At 26.1% G+C, this 12,439-nt stretch overlaps 2 protein-coding genes across 2 annotated transcripts; one reads left to right on the plus strand and one right to left on the minus strand.

The window, feature by feature from the left end:
• Positions 1-2,530: 2,530 nt before the first annotated feature.
• LOC112681871 (probable Dol-P-Man:Man(7)GlcNAc(2)-PP-Dol alpha-1,6-mannosyltransferase) lies at positions 2,531-5,577 on the minus strand. Its single transcript, XM_025552203.1, has 8 exons — positions 5,229-5,577; positions 4,842-4,977; positions 4,592-4,765; positions 4,093-4,246; positions 3,848-3,992; positions 3,405-3,631; positions 3,083-3,340; positions 2,531-2,889 (listed from the first exon to the last, which is right to left on the minus strand). Exons 1-8 carry the CDS (start codon positions 5,352-5,354, stop codon positions 2,538-2,540), a joined length of 1,572 nt encoding a protein of 523 aa, XP_025407988.1. The 5' UTR covers positions 5,355-5,577; the 3' UTR covers positions 2,531-2,537.
• Positions 5,578-6,748: 1,171 nt separating this feature from the next.
• Positions 6,749-12,439, plus strand: LOC112681870 (sorting nexin-14-like). The gene is made up of 8 exons (XM_025552201.1): positions 6,749-7,186; positions 8,482-8,550; positions 8,743-8,920; positions 9,016-9,147; positions 9,681-9,880; positions 10,182-11,486; positions 11,616-11,956; positions 12,017-12,439. Exons 1-8 carry the CDS (start codon positions 7,089-7,091, stop codon positions 12,238-12,240), a joined length of 2,547 nt encoding a protein of 848 aa, XP_025407986.1. The 5' UTR covers positions 6,749-7,088; the 3' UTR covers positions 12,241-12,439.

Consider the following 12,439-nt stretch of genomic DNA (forward strand, 5'->3'; position numbering starts at 1 on the left):
TAGAATAACACAAAGGTAAGCTGTTGTCGTTAATCAATTATAATGTATTTCCATATTCATTAAATAGGAAATTATGTGCATAAAAATTAACAACTTTACTAACAATGAAAAAATTCAACAAGTGATGGAAATAATTTCAATAGGTATTTGAATTAGTTATAGCAGTGGTCCCTAACCTTTTCAAACAAATTAATTACACTTGAAAATTTAAGATCTTGGTCATCAACATCTAAAAGATTTTAGGAGACAATTACTTTAATGAGCAAAAAATAAAAGGGTCTAATAATTGTTTATTGTTTCTTCATAATAATAATAGCCATATGAAATAAATAAGAAAAATAATAAATATTAATAATCTTACAATTCTAATAGTATACAAGAAAATTAAAAAATAAAAGAATTAAGTGCATTAATATGATACCTGGCAATGATATTTTGCAAAACCAATGCCAACATTTTTATAATGAGAAACCAATATTCCTAGAAAAATCGACCAGTGTATTGTAATTAACTGGTTAGCAAACCCTGAACAAATGAAATAAATAAATAATTTATAAAAACTTTTTTTCATTGAACAATTTTCAGATTGAACAAAAATATTTAAAACAAAATACCTAAAACTGAAATTAATTTATTGATAATAAAGATGTAAATTGTTCTTCAGTAAAAAAGTTAAGTCAAGACCACTGATGCAAGAGGCTTATTCACCAATTATGTATTTGTGAGTGTTTTAAACAAAGATTACAAAACACAGCCTTATCTTTTGGCATCCAAATAATTAAATAAAACAAATAACAAAATTATTTGTTAATTCATAAACAATTCTTTAAAATAACTATGGATCAATGTAGGCATGGAAACCAAGAACCAGAACCAATACCGAAATTAATTGGTAAACCTTAAAAATAAAGAACAATAACCTTTATGGAACCTTAATTTCAAAAAAATGAAAAACTGTATCCTAAATTGTAACCTTAATTATAAATCAGTTAATGTTGGTTGGTAGTAATATCTTATTAATCGGCATGGGAAAATAAAAATCAATTTATATAATGTTCTTATTCACCTGTGTTTTAAATTATAATTTATCAAGCATACCTATATATAAATAAAGTTTAAATACAGAAATTTATTAATTAATGCATAAGCTAGAATATTATTACATGTGTAATACACAACCAGTTCAAAATTAAAAACTCATCATCAGGTATTCTCAAAGTTAATAAAATTGTAACACTATAAATGTAAATAAATATATTATTTTTTTTTTTGACATTAGCCGACTAAGTTTCATTACAATTATTAAAATATACAAACAGAAAAAAAAAATAAAAATTTTTACAGATTTATGTTTATAATATAGATACAAACTATACAATAAACTTTTAAATTTATTTTATTTATAAAAAATATATAAATCTTAGTTGAAAACAAGTGTCAATAAAACATATAAAAAATAGATTACATATGTATTTTATTATTATTTTTTTTTTTTTTAAGTTTATTAATATTTAACAATTAGTAAATTGTCTATTAAATATAACAAAATATAATAAATATACTTTTAATTTAAATTTGTATGATATGTAAATGTTTTAGATTTTAAGTATAGTAAATGAAGATTTTTGTTGTTTAAGTTCCTTTTTTCTTGTCAAATACTTTCAGTTGGTGAAAATGTTACAATATACTAATCAACAACCAGTGGTATTCTCAAACAATGTAAAACAAACACATTTACACTTTACACAGAATATAAAAACTAATATAAATTTAACTTTAATAGATACATTATATTTTTAAGTTTTAAAGTAGAGTATTAATTAGTAATTATATTCAATCATTCGTAGCTTAGTAAACTCTCTAGCTAGCCTACTCTCTCTTTAGTCTTAAAGGATAAAATAATGCATGAAAATTAGATTTGATTAATTTAAATAATAATCTAGTGTAGATCTTCTATAGTAACTAATGACAAATATGATAACATGCTTAAATAACAATAAAATATATTTCTTTTTATGTTTTTTACCATATAATAATATTGCGTTTAAATATTTAAGATAAGGTAACAGAAATTAAAAGTATATTATAAAACATGTTTATGATGGGCCTATGATAAACTAAAAACAACCAACAACTGAAATTTTGATATTTTTTTGATTCTATGTAATTCTATTGTCTTAAACAGTTTTCACTATATTAAGTTTTACAAATATATAACAATGTTTTTTTTTTTTGTAGTTGCAATATATGTATTATTTTGTAATTACATGTAATATGTAAAATAGTAGTTGATTTTTATCAATAAAAGCCAATTGAGGTCAAGATTTAGTTTAATAAAAACTAAAAAAAAAAAAAAAAAACTCTTTTATCATTTACATTAAAGTTAAGCAGTTAGTACAATCAATATTTGAAAGCACAATTAATTTCAATCATTTATTCTATAAAATAAATTATTTAATTTAAGTATACATCATTGTTTGTTACAATAAACTAAAATTGGCTTTTTACATTATTATTAAATTTATTTTTATTTATAATTATTTTTTTTTTAAATTTTTATCTAATAAATCTAAGTTTAAATCAACTTTTTTATCTGATTTCACTTCGTTTTTGTATTCTTCTACAATTCTCTTTATGTTTTGTTTAATACCTAATTTAATAACATGTTTTTTTAATAAAAATATCTGAGTTTTAGTTTTGATTTTGAGTGGAGGAAATGTATTATAATTAAACCAAACATGAGAAAATCCAGGTACTGTAGATATTACACTATGAGTATGTCGATAAGGTAACATTTCTTCATTATCTCGACTACTCGATCCAACAATTAAATGTGTATAAGACATAAGTTCTTCACATCCTGGATTCAAATTTTCTTTTTTGCTGTATCTATAGGAGAAATAACAATATTAGTAATAAATCATTTTTAATTTTTTATTAATATTTAGAAAATATTAAAAAATCAAACCTAAAATACTTCATAAATGATGCTATACATTTATAATTTATACTGCTTTATAAATACTATTGAAAATGTAAATTATTAATTTAATATTTACTTTTAAGTATTTAAATTACTTACGTCCAAGAATCACTCAGTTGTGTAAAACGTGTAACTCCAGTTTGTGCTGGAAGATTGCCAATGTGAATTGAGTAGTTAGCATTCATATTATTGCTTTCAAATGTATGTAATAATGTCATTGCATGGCCTCCAGGGTAATTTTTAACAGCTGCACTTGTTAGAAATATTGTAAAAATTATGTTTCCAAAAATATGACCAGCACAGAATGCCAGAGCAATTAAATTCTGCAATCCTTTTGGATTAAATCTAGTTTGCCATCTATAAACCAGAAAATAATTTTGTTTAATAATTTAATTATTTATTCAGTAATTTTTCAACATACACTCTATTACAATATGCAGCAGCAGATACATTCAACACTGGAAATATGTAAATAATAAAACGCAATTCCTTATGTGGCAATATAGAATATATAACTACAAACATAAACGCTGGAATTAGAAGCCTTGTTACTCGAATGTCATATATCATACCAAAAGGTATTAAGAATATAGAAAATGCAACTCCACGTGGTATTGCTGAATAAAAGTACCATAAAAATGGTGAAGTCTAAATAAATTAAATAAGGAAAATATTATTATTTTAATTAAAAATGAATAAATAACAGAAGTCATAAATATTAATGCAAATATTATAATAATTGTTTATATTTAATGAGAATAAATTAAAATTAAATAAAATTGGATAGCACAAAAATACATTGAAAGTGAAATATATTGTCATTATTTTAAAAATGGATTGTTTATTTATTTTTGTAAAGGATACGCCCCATTGATTACTTTTATTGAGAATTGTATTGAACCATAAAACTTCTCCTTCTGGCCATACAAGACGACCCCAAAATATTGAATCCACAATGATACTTAATGTTAAAACAACTAATGCAGCTAAACAACCATGTTTCAATCCTCTAAATCAAAAAAAAATATATATATATATATATACATTTCAATCATCTTAATAACAATTCAATTCAATAATTTCACAAAATATTATTTTAATCTAAGTACCTGAAAAATTTTAATCGCTTGTAAAATAATTCTATTAGTATAATAATACCAAGATAAATAACCAATTCTGAACGGAAAATTAAAATTGCAGCTGCTGAACACCATATTAATGTAACATGTTTTCCTCTTATCCATGAACTTAAAGCAACCATAACTATATCCCTAACAAAAAATCAATATAAGGTACAATTTCTTATTAATATATAAAACTACAATAATGACCATCAATTCACTATTAAGGAGTTAAGTATTAATTAGATTGCCTATAGCACTTTTTTATAAATAATATTTTTATGCATGAAAATTCAGTGGATAGTTTTCAAAATTTAAAATGTTTAGTTCATATTAAGTAAAAATTTGTTTAATAATTACATGTTTATTTTATTCAATCTATATATTATTTTGCATGAAACTAATTTAAAATATTAATTTTTTTTTTAAATGTACCAATAAAATAGTTTTTCTTGATAAAAGTACTTTAAATATAATAAATACTGACCTAAAGGAAAAGCCATAATATTGGGAAGTGGACGACTTGAATAAAACAATAAATGATATTGCGATGATGTAATGAGTATAAACCAATTTCCAACACCTTTTCCAAACACTTTGACAATACTTTTATGAAAGTAATTGATGCTTGTGATCACTATAGTGCTTAATACTGCACGGACTGCAAATTAAAAGGTGAATACATTTTAAAATGAAGGTATATAATAATTAAATACATTGTATAATAATTAACTCACCTAATAATTGATTCACAAATTTGGTAAATAATTGAAAATAATTTTGAGCAAAAAAGAACGGATATGATAATGCTGATATAAGTAGGGGACCCAAAAATGTCCTCGGTACAACGCCTGGAAATTCTAAATGATCATACTAAAAAAAAAAAAAAAGAATAATAATGATTTTTAACAATATAAAAATACTATGGAAAAATGAAATAACTCTAATGTTTAAAGTACGATAAACCCCCAAGAAACTCCAAGCTTTCAAAAAGAAAATTGTGTTAATGAATGACAGGTAGATCGATGGAGAATATTTCGACATCGGGAACTGGTTTTGAGAATTATAATCATGTTCGATTATATTTCATTTATTTTTTAAGTACGACTCAAGTAACAACACACCTGTGATAAATTACTCTTATGGTACAAAATGTCGTGCATTGCTTGTATGTTGAAACTCTCTTCGACTTTAGTAAACGGGCAGAGTAGCAAGTGTACCGCCGAGACAACATATAATATGTGATCCATCACGAATATCGCGTTAAAATCGGCGGTCGTACGTGCTCCGTATGTGTGATTCTAACTCCGAGCTACAAGACGAACCGATAATAGTCCGAATGGATGTTGGAATAGAACATGACGACCATGACGTCAACGGGACTAAATATTACGGGATAATAAAAACGTGGAAGAACAGAGAATTTTCGGACAAACATATCTTATGCCTTATGCTATCTCGTGATAATATTATGATCTCGACCCTTTGCGCGAACGTTATCGTCGTTATCACCAACGGAAAACAAGGGGATTACAAAATGTTTTGAAACACCGTCAACAACGGTTTGCCTCTCATTTTCAACCGTTGGCGTTCGGGGCGTTATTGTCTCTGTGTATTGGCGGGTATTTAATGGCATTTTTAGGGAACTATAATAATCCAATGTAAAGTGACCCTTTAGAGTCTATCCTATTCACAAGTATAACATATTATAAATAAAAATATGAATATGTTTATGATATAATAAAATAAATAAATATATTTAAATATAAAAAATATTTTATTTTAATGACAAATATTTGTTTTTATCAGCAAAGATATTTTAAATATAATTTCCATTGATATTTTTAGACATTTCTTTTTTATTATACAGCGAAGAAAGATCGCTAAACCCATCCTGAACTACTGATGTCCTTAGCTAATTTATTATTTATTTGGACTGAAACTTCTTTCGTAAGTAACCAAATTGATTGAGTATCGTTGACACTACCTATGGTAAATAGTTTTTGCAAATTAGGCAATATTGTTTGGCTTTCTGACAAAATTTTTAAAACGTCTTTTATGTTAATATTTACATTAGAATCAATATTTTGAACTACATTTTTAATGATTTTTTTATTAGCGCCATTTGTTGGTTAAATATTATTTTACAATTTTTAAAAATATGAATGAAAAACAGAAATAATAACATTATTATGTCTTTTGAAATATTTAGGAGGATTGAGCCCCTTAAGACCCCCCTCCTGATTTCCAATAATGTCACCAAACAATCAATAGCACTCGACCATCTTATTCTATACGTAAGTTCACAGTCCAAGACGTCGTCAAGTGTAAACGGACACCAAGTTTATCGTACACGTAAACACGGCCGTACTTCACACCTTGTGGTAATATTACATTATTTCGCACTCGCACGTGATTGCAGAGATCACGGACGATTCACAATCCTTTATCGGGGGGGAGGAACCATCGTCGGTGACGTAGTGACGTAATCCGACGGCGGGCGGATGAACGGAAAACGGTTTGTTAGACGTATCTGTGAAAGGGCCCATCATTTTTTCCTTTGATTATTCGCACATTATTTACGCCAGATTTTGCACCTATAGTTGCCGAAAACCTACCGGAAAATCGATGGTCCGGCGGCGGGGCCGCGCCCGTTATTGAGTCGAGTCGTTTCACGTTTCCGCGCGTGGCTATTGTTGTCGGCCGTGAGGAGCACGCCCAAAGATAATACCGTAATCAGTTGTTGTGGCGGTGGTGGCCGCTGTCGATGATAAGACGTGCGAATTCCCAACAAGCCGTTTTTGATTTGTGCGAAACGCGTACGGGCGTCGTTCGAGTGCTAGTTGACAGTAATTCGTAATTACGGATAACAGTGGCCGGGGGGGGAGAGCATTGGTAACGTTTGGCGACAATGATCGCGATCCAAGCGTCCGCGCTCCGCATTCCCTGACCGTAACTCCTGCTAGTGTTGGTTATGGAGCAAAATGAAAACCGTACTCAGCCTGTTGGAAGATGACAGATTCGTTTACTATGGCGTGGTGACGATCAACTTCGTGCTTTTGTTAAACTTCCTCGTCTGGGGGTAAGTAGTGATCGGGTAGTGTATTGCTTAGTTCTGTGAAAATGAGGCAATACCTGTAGTAGGTCTTTACACCCATATGCCGTTTCACTATTTAGATGTCAACAAGTTTAAAAAGACGATCTACAAATGCAAACTGTAAGGCGTGTGGGAACTTTTATTGCGGACATTGAGGCTTAATGAAATGTTTTAAAATCTAATATTTTATATTGATATATTTTATACCTTCAAATCGTTTACTGTTTTGGGTTGTCTTTATTATTTAAGGTAAAAAAATTCTTTGAAAAATTTTTCAATACACTACACTGAGAGTTTTATGATCTGTTTATTGATGTCTTAAATAACTGTAAATATATCTGTGTACACTGTACCTATATTCCCGTGTTCATGCCTGTACTTGTAATTCTTTGTAATTTTTTGTTTCGAGACCAGTAAATAAAATTTTTTCTTACCTTCCAAATTATAATCAATCATATTGCAATATGTACATATTATGAATACAATTTATCTGAAATACTGTTTAGACGTTGATCGCCAGCAAATATTTTTAAGAAATATTCATCTTTTTTAACCAATTTTGTATTATTATTCTAAGAAATTAAATGTTGAGATTTAGTACAGAAAAATCGAGTGGTTTCCGAAAAAAATTCTAATTAAAATAATTGATATAAAAATAAAAACTGGCAAGCACGAGTTTTATGACCATTTACATATTTATTTAGGCTTTCGTGTTGCAGGTGATATGGCTTCATTTTAGGTATATTAGGTGATCTACCGTATTATACAAGGTGTAGTTTGTGATCTACAATTATTATTACCTATCATTATATTATACTTAAGCTTTTTATATGCACATTATTATAGACCGCTGTGAGACAGTATTGCGATAACAATTAATAACATTTAAAATATAACTATGAGTCATTAGCAATGTTGCTGGATAGGTTAGATTCAAATTGATCGTTGTTCGGAGTTTGTCTATAATGTGTGGATCTGAATTTTATAAAATGTTTACTGTAATTGAAATTATAACTATATTTGGCTAATTATTTTTTATTTTTGTATTTGACAAATATTTGTATGAATGACGTACTCGTAGTAAAAAATATAATATGTTTTTATAATATTAAAACATAGATCTCTCGTCTTGAATTCACAGATCACCCACTCCCTGGTAGATCACCTGCTACACGAATGCCTTTTTTTAGTTTTTTATATAGTAATATTTGCTATATTTTTTCATAAAAGTTTAATGAATTAATACATATTTTAACACTTGTTGAATTTTTTTCTTTTAGATGTTTAAGTTTCATTATTATTATTATTGCCATTGGTTGTGGATATTACACATTCGACTATATTCTGAAGTAAGTTTATTTATTTATCAGTATATTTTATGTAAATAAAATGTGTTTTGTACAAAAGTTTAATTTAATATATATTTTCTGATTTTCTAAAATGAATCTAAAATGAGATTTTTGTTATTCATACCTAAACAGTTATATTATTTATGTTTCATTCCTTTTAGAGTATTGCTTATAATTAATATTTATTTTCAGAAATCGGAATTCAAGCAATTCTTTTTTCTCAAATAAAGTATTTGATAAAACTAATATAAGCAAATGCAAAAATTGCAAAAATTGTATTTCCTGCAACATTAATTTAAAATGTGTAAATCAAGAAACACCATGGAAAAATTTATTAATTCCCGAACAAATAGATTCTTCAATAGACAAAGTAAAATACAATTATTCTTCATACTATTGCTGTTTGTTTAAAATTATGATATTCGTTTATGTATAGCCTTATAATACTTACATTTTAATTTATAGTTACTGTCAAAAATTATTAAAGCATATGTAGAAAGTTGGTATGAGAATATTTCAAGTGATCCAAGTTTGATAAAAGAAATTAAACATGTTGTTCGATTTGCAACAAGTGTGTTGCTAAAAAGATTATTACAGGTTAGTATGTTTCTGAATAATATTTAAATAATAATTTATAATGAAATATTGATCCTTCAATGAAACTTTTATTAATATTATCATTACTAAAATAATATTTTGAAATTATAGATTTTATATATTATTTATTATGTACAATTTTATATAAATATAAAATTAATGATTTAGTTTTTAAATTAATTAATCTCTAGATGGACCATGAATTTTTAATATCATTTTTATCTCTTTAAATTATGATGAAAAATGAGATTAAAATATCATATTTTAAAAATAGATTTACCATCTCTGAATGAACTAAAAATGTCTGTAAAATCCTTTTAAATTGATAAATATTTAATTTAATATAATCTAACCATATGATTAGAAATTATTTTTGTTTATTTTTTTTAATTTAGAATTTAATAAGTTAATTTTTTTATTATTACTACTTAAATATATGTATTTTTAAAATTTGATAAATATTGAATAAATTAAATATTAGATTAAAAAAACAATTTTATCATAATTAGTTAATATTTTTATGTAATATTTAGTTAAATTTGGAAGAAATTATTGTATCTAAAGTATTACCAATATGCTTATCACATATTCGACACTGCCAGCAAATGGAAAAAGGTCAAAAAATTTCTCATCATTATGCTATCAGTAATCGTTGTGTGGAAATTAAATACCTTAAGAAAGTATCGTCAAGTTTACTGCCATTTATAACTCGGAAAAATGATCTTCAATGCAAGTATGAACTGATTCATATTAATTTTATATTTTATATTAGCTGATATAGATTACTTATTTATATTTTATACATAAAATGAAAATTCAGTTTTTACTCTTTACATGATTAAATAAAGAATATTATTAAATTAAATTATAATTTAAATTTATATTGACATATTCTTATTTATAGTTTAAAAAAATAATTAAAAAATAAAATAAAATTAATAATACTACACTATTACAAATATTTTCTTTTAATGAATTTTTGACTATACATTTTTCTTGTTTTGTTATAATTATTAATCATATTTATTTTATAGGATATTTTTTACGTTACTTCGGGAACTTATTTCACTTTGGATTTTATTACCAATATCTGATGTACTATGCAATCCAGTTAACCTTACAACTACTTGGTCAAAGTTATCCAAATCATCTAATATTCCACAGACTAATACATTAAAAGATGAACAAGTAGAATTCTTATCAAGGTTTATTAATGAAGATCAATATGATAGTGTACAACTTGAAATGCGTTGTATATTTAAAGATTCAACAATTTTATCAGCCTTTATGAACTTTTTAAAACGAAGAAAAGCTATGCATTTATTACAATTTTGTTTAGATGTAGATCAGTTTAACAAACGCATGTTAAAACCTGATATTTCGTCTCAAGAACTTGACATGCTTTATCGGGATGCTTGGGATATATTTTCTGTATATTTTAGCTCACATTCACCAGATTGTATAAGTTTTGATCCTGAGTTAGTGAGTCAACTAAGAAAAGTTTTATCAAAAGATGTTATTAAACTTCAAAATTCAAAACCTCTATATCAGGCTTATGAACAAGCATATTATACTTTAGAAAATATTTATTGGATAGAATTTCACAATTCTAATGAATATTTTTCATGGATATGTGGACCGCGCAATATTTCAGAAACAGATCCATCACAAGACTCTTTATCAAGCAATGATAAGAAAACTTCTACTTCTAAACTTGGCCGCAAGCTAAATAGGATTAAAGGTGCTTTGAAATCTAGTTCTATTTATGATGGTCAAGTTGATTCTTTATCTTCTGAATGTGACCCTGAATATGGTGAAGATCTCTCTATTAATAGTGAAATTATTAACAGTGAACGAGATTTAAGTACTTGGAAGGTAACTGATGTTACATCAGCTATGAAACTAGAATCTGGATCTAATGGTGGTCAATCTTTAGTATTTTTTATTACGATAGAGACTATTGAAAATGGTACAGTAAAACAATGGTGTGTAGAAAGAAGACTTGCTGATTTCTATACCTTAAAATCAAAACTTACAGAATTTCATGGAGTAATTTTAGAAGCTTGGTTACCTCCAAGAAGAATTTTATTACAAAAAACAGAAAACAGTGATATATATTTGCAATTTCTCAATCAATTGTTACAAAAACCTGAGCTTAAGGGTTCTGACTTATTGCACATGTTTTTAACATCATTGGAAAATTTTGAGGACTCTGAATCAGCTATTGGAAGATTATTAAGAAAGTCTATGCCAACATCTTTGAGAAAAGAACGTGGCCAAAATTTAGAATCGTTCATTACTATATTCATGTCTTCAGTAGAAACCAAATTAAAACAAAGGTATAACCAATTTTTAAACTATAGTACTTTTTGTATGATTAATATATTATTACATTTTATTTCTGTAGTATATTATTTATATTATAATAAAATAAATTATTTTATAGCATGTTTATATTTTTATTATAGATATGAATGGAAAGATTTTAGTGAAGAACCTCCTCAAAGAAAAATAAAAACAGCTGATAATCTAATTTTCAGAAATAATTTAAATATAACTAATGTTGAACACCAAATGCCACAAGAAGATGTATCAAATAAATTAAATATTCCCTGTGGGCCAATTGACTGTATAATTTTTTTTGGAGTACATGTATACAATTTATCCAATGCTGTTGTTAGATTGATTTTGGCAATTAAATCACTATGTGGAAATATTTTAGATTCTATATTACAGCGTTACATTTGTCTTTGTGTCGTTAGATCATTTACACCTTCTAAAATTTCCAATTTGATTGAATTATTAGAAAGTATGAAAAAATATTTTTGATTGTTATAAATAAAATCTAATTTAATTCTTGTGTTATTAGATTTACTTTTTCCTGATGAAAATGTATTACAAAAGACTGAAAATCATCAAGTTTCAGTTGATCATCTACCATTATGGAGTAACTCTATTCTTCTACCGCTGTATATGTGTTTATTCAAATGTACACAGAATCCAGTTATGAATAAACAATTATTCTACAGACTTTTAGATGTTTTAATCGAAGAAATGTTTCCAGAACTGCATACACAACTTAACGAACAATAATGATGATAATACTTCATTGCTGTGATAATATTGAGTGATACATTCCTTGTAATAATTAAATAAGGTATTTACTTTAAATATGTTTTAGAATATAAAGATTTTTTTCATGAATTTTTAATAGATTTTAAAGCTAATTTTACGAAGAAAAAAATGTTTTAGAAGATCAAAATGCCTTATGCTCTTACTTTTAAATTGTTAT

This window comes from Sipha flava, unplaced genomic scaffold (assembly GCF_003268045.1).
Source record: "Sipha flava isolate LNK unplaced genomic scaffold, YSA_version1 198_pilon_pilon, whole genome shotgun sequence".
NCBI classification, from domain to species: Eukaryota; Metazoa; Arthropoda; class Insecta; order Hemiptera; family Aphididae; genus Sipha; species Sipha flava.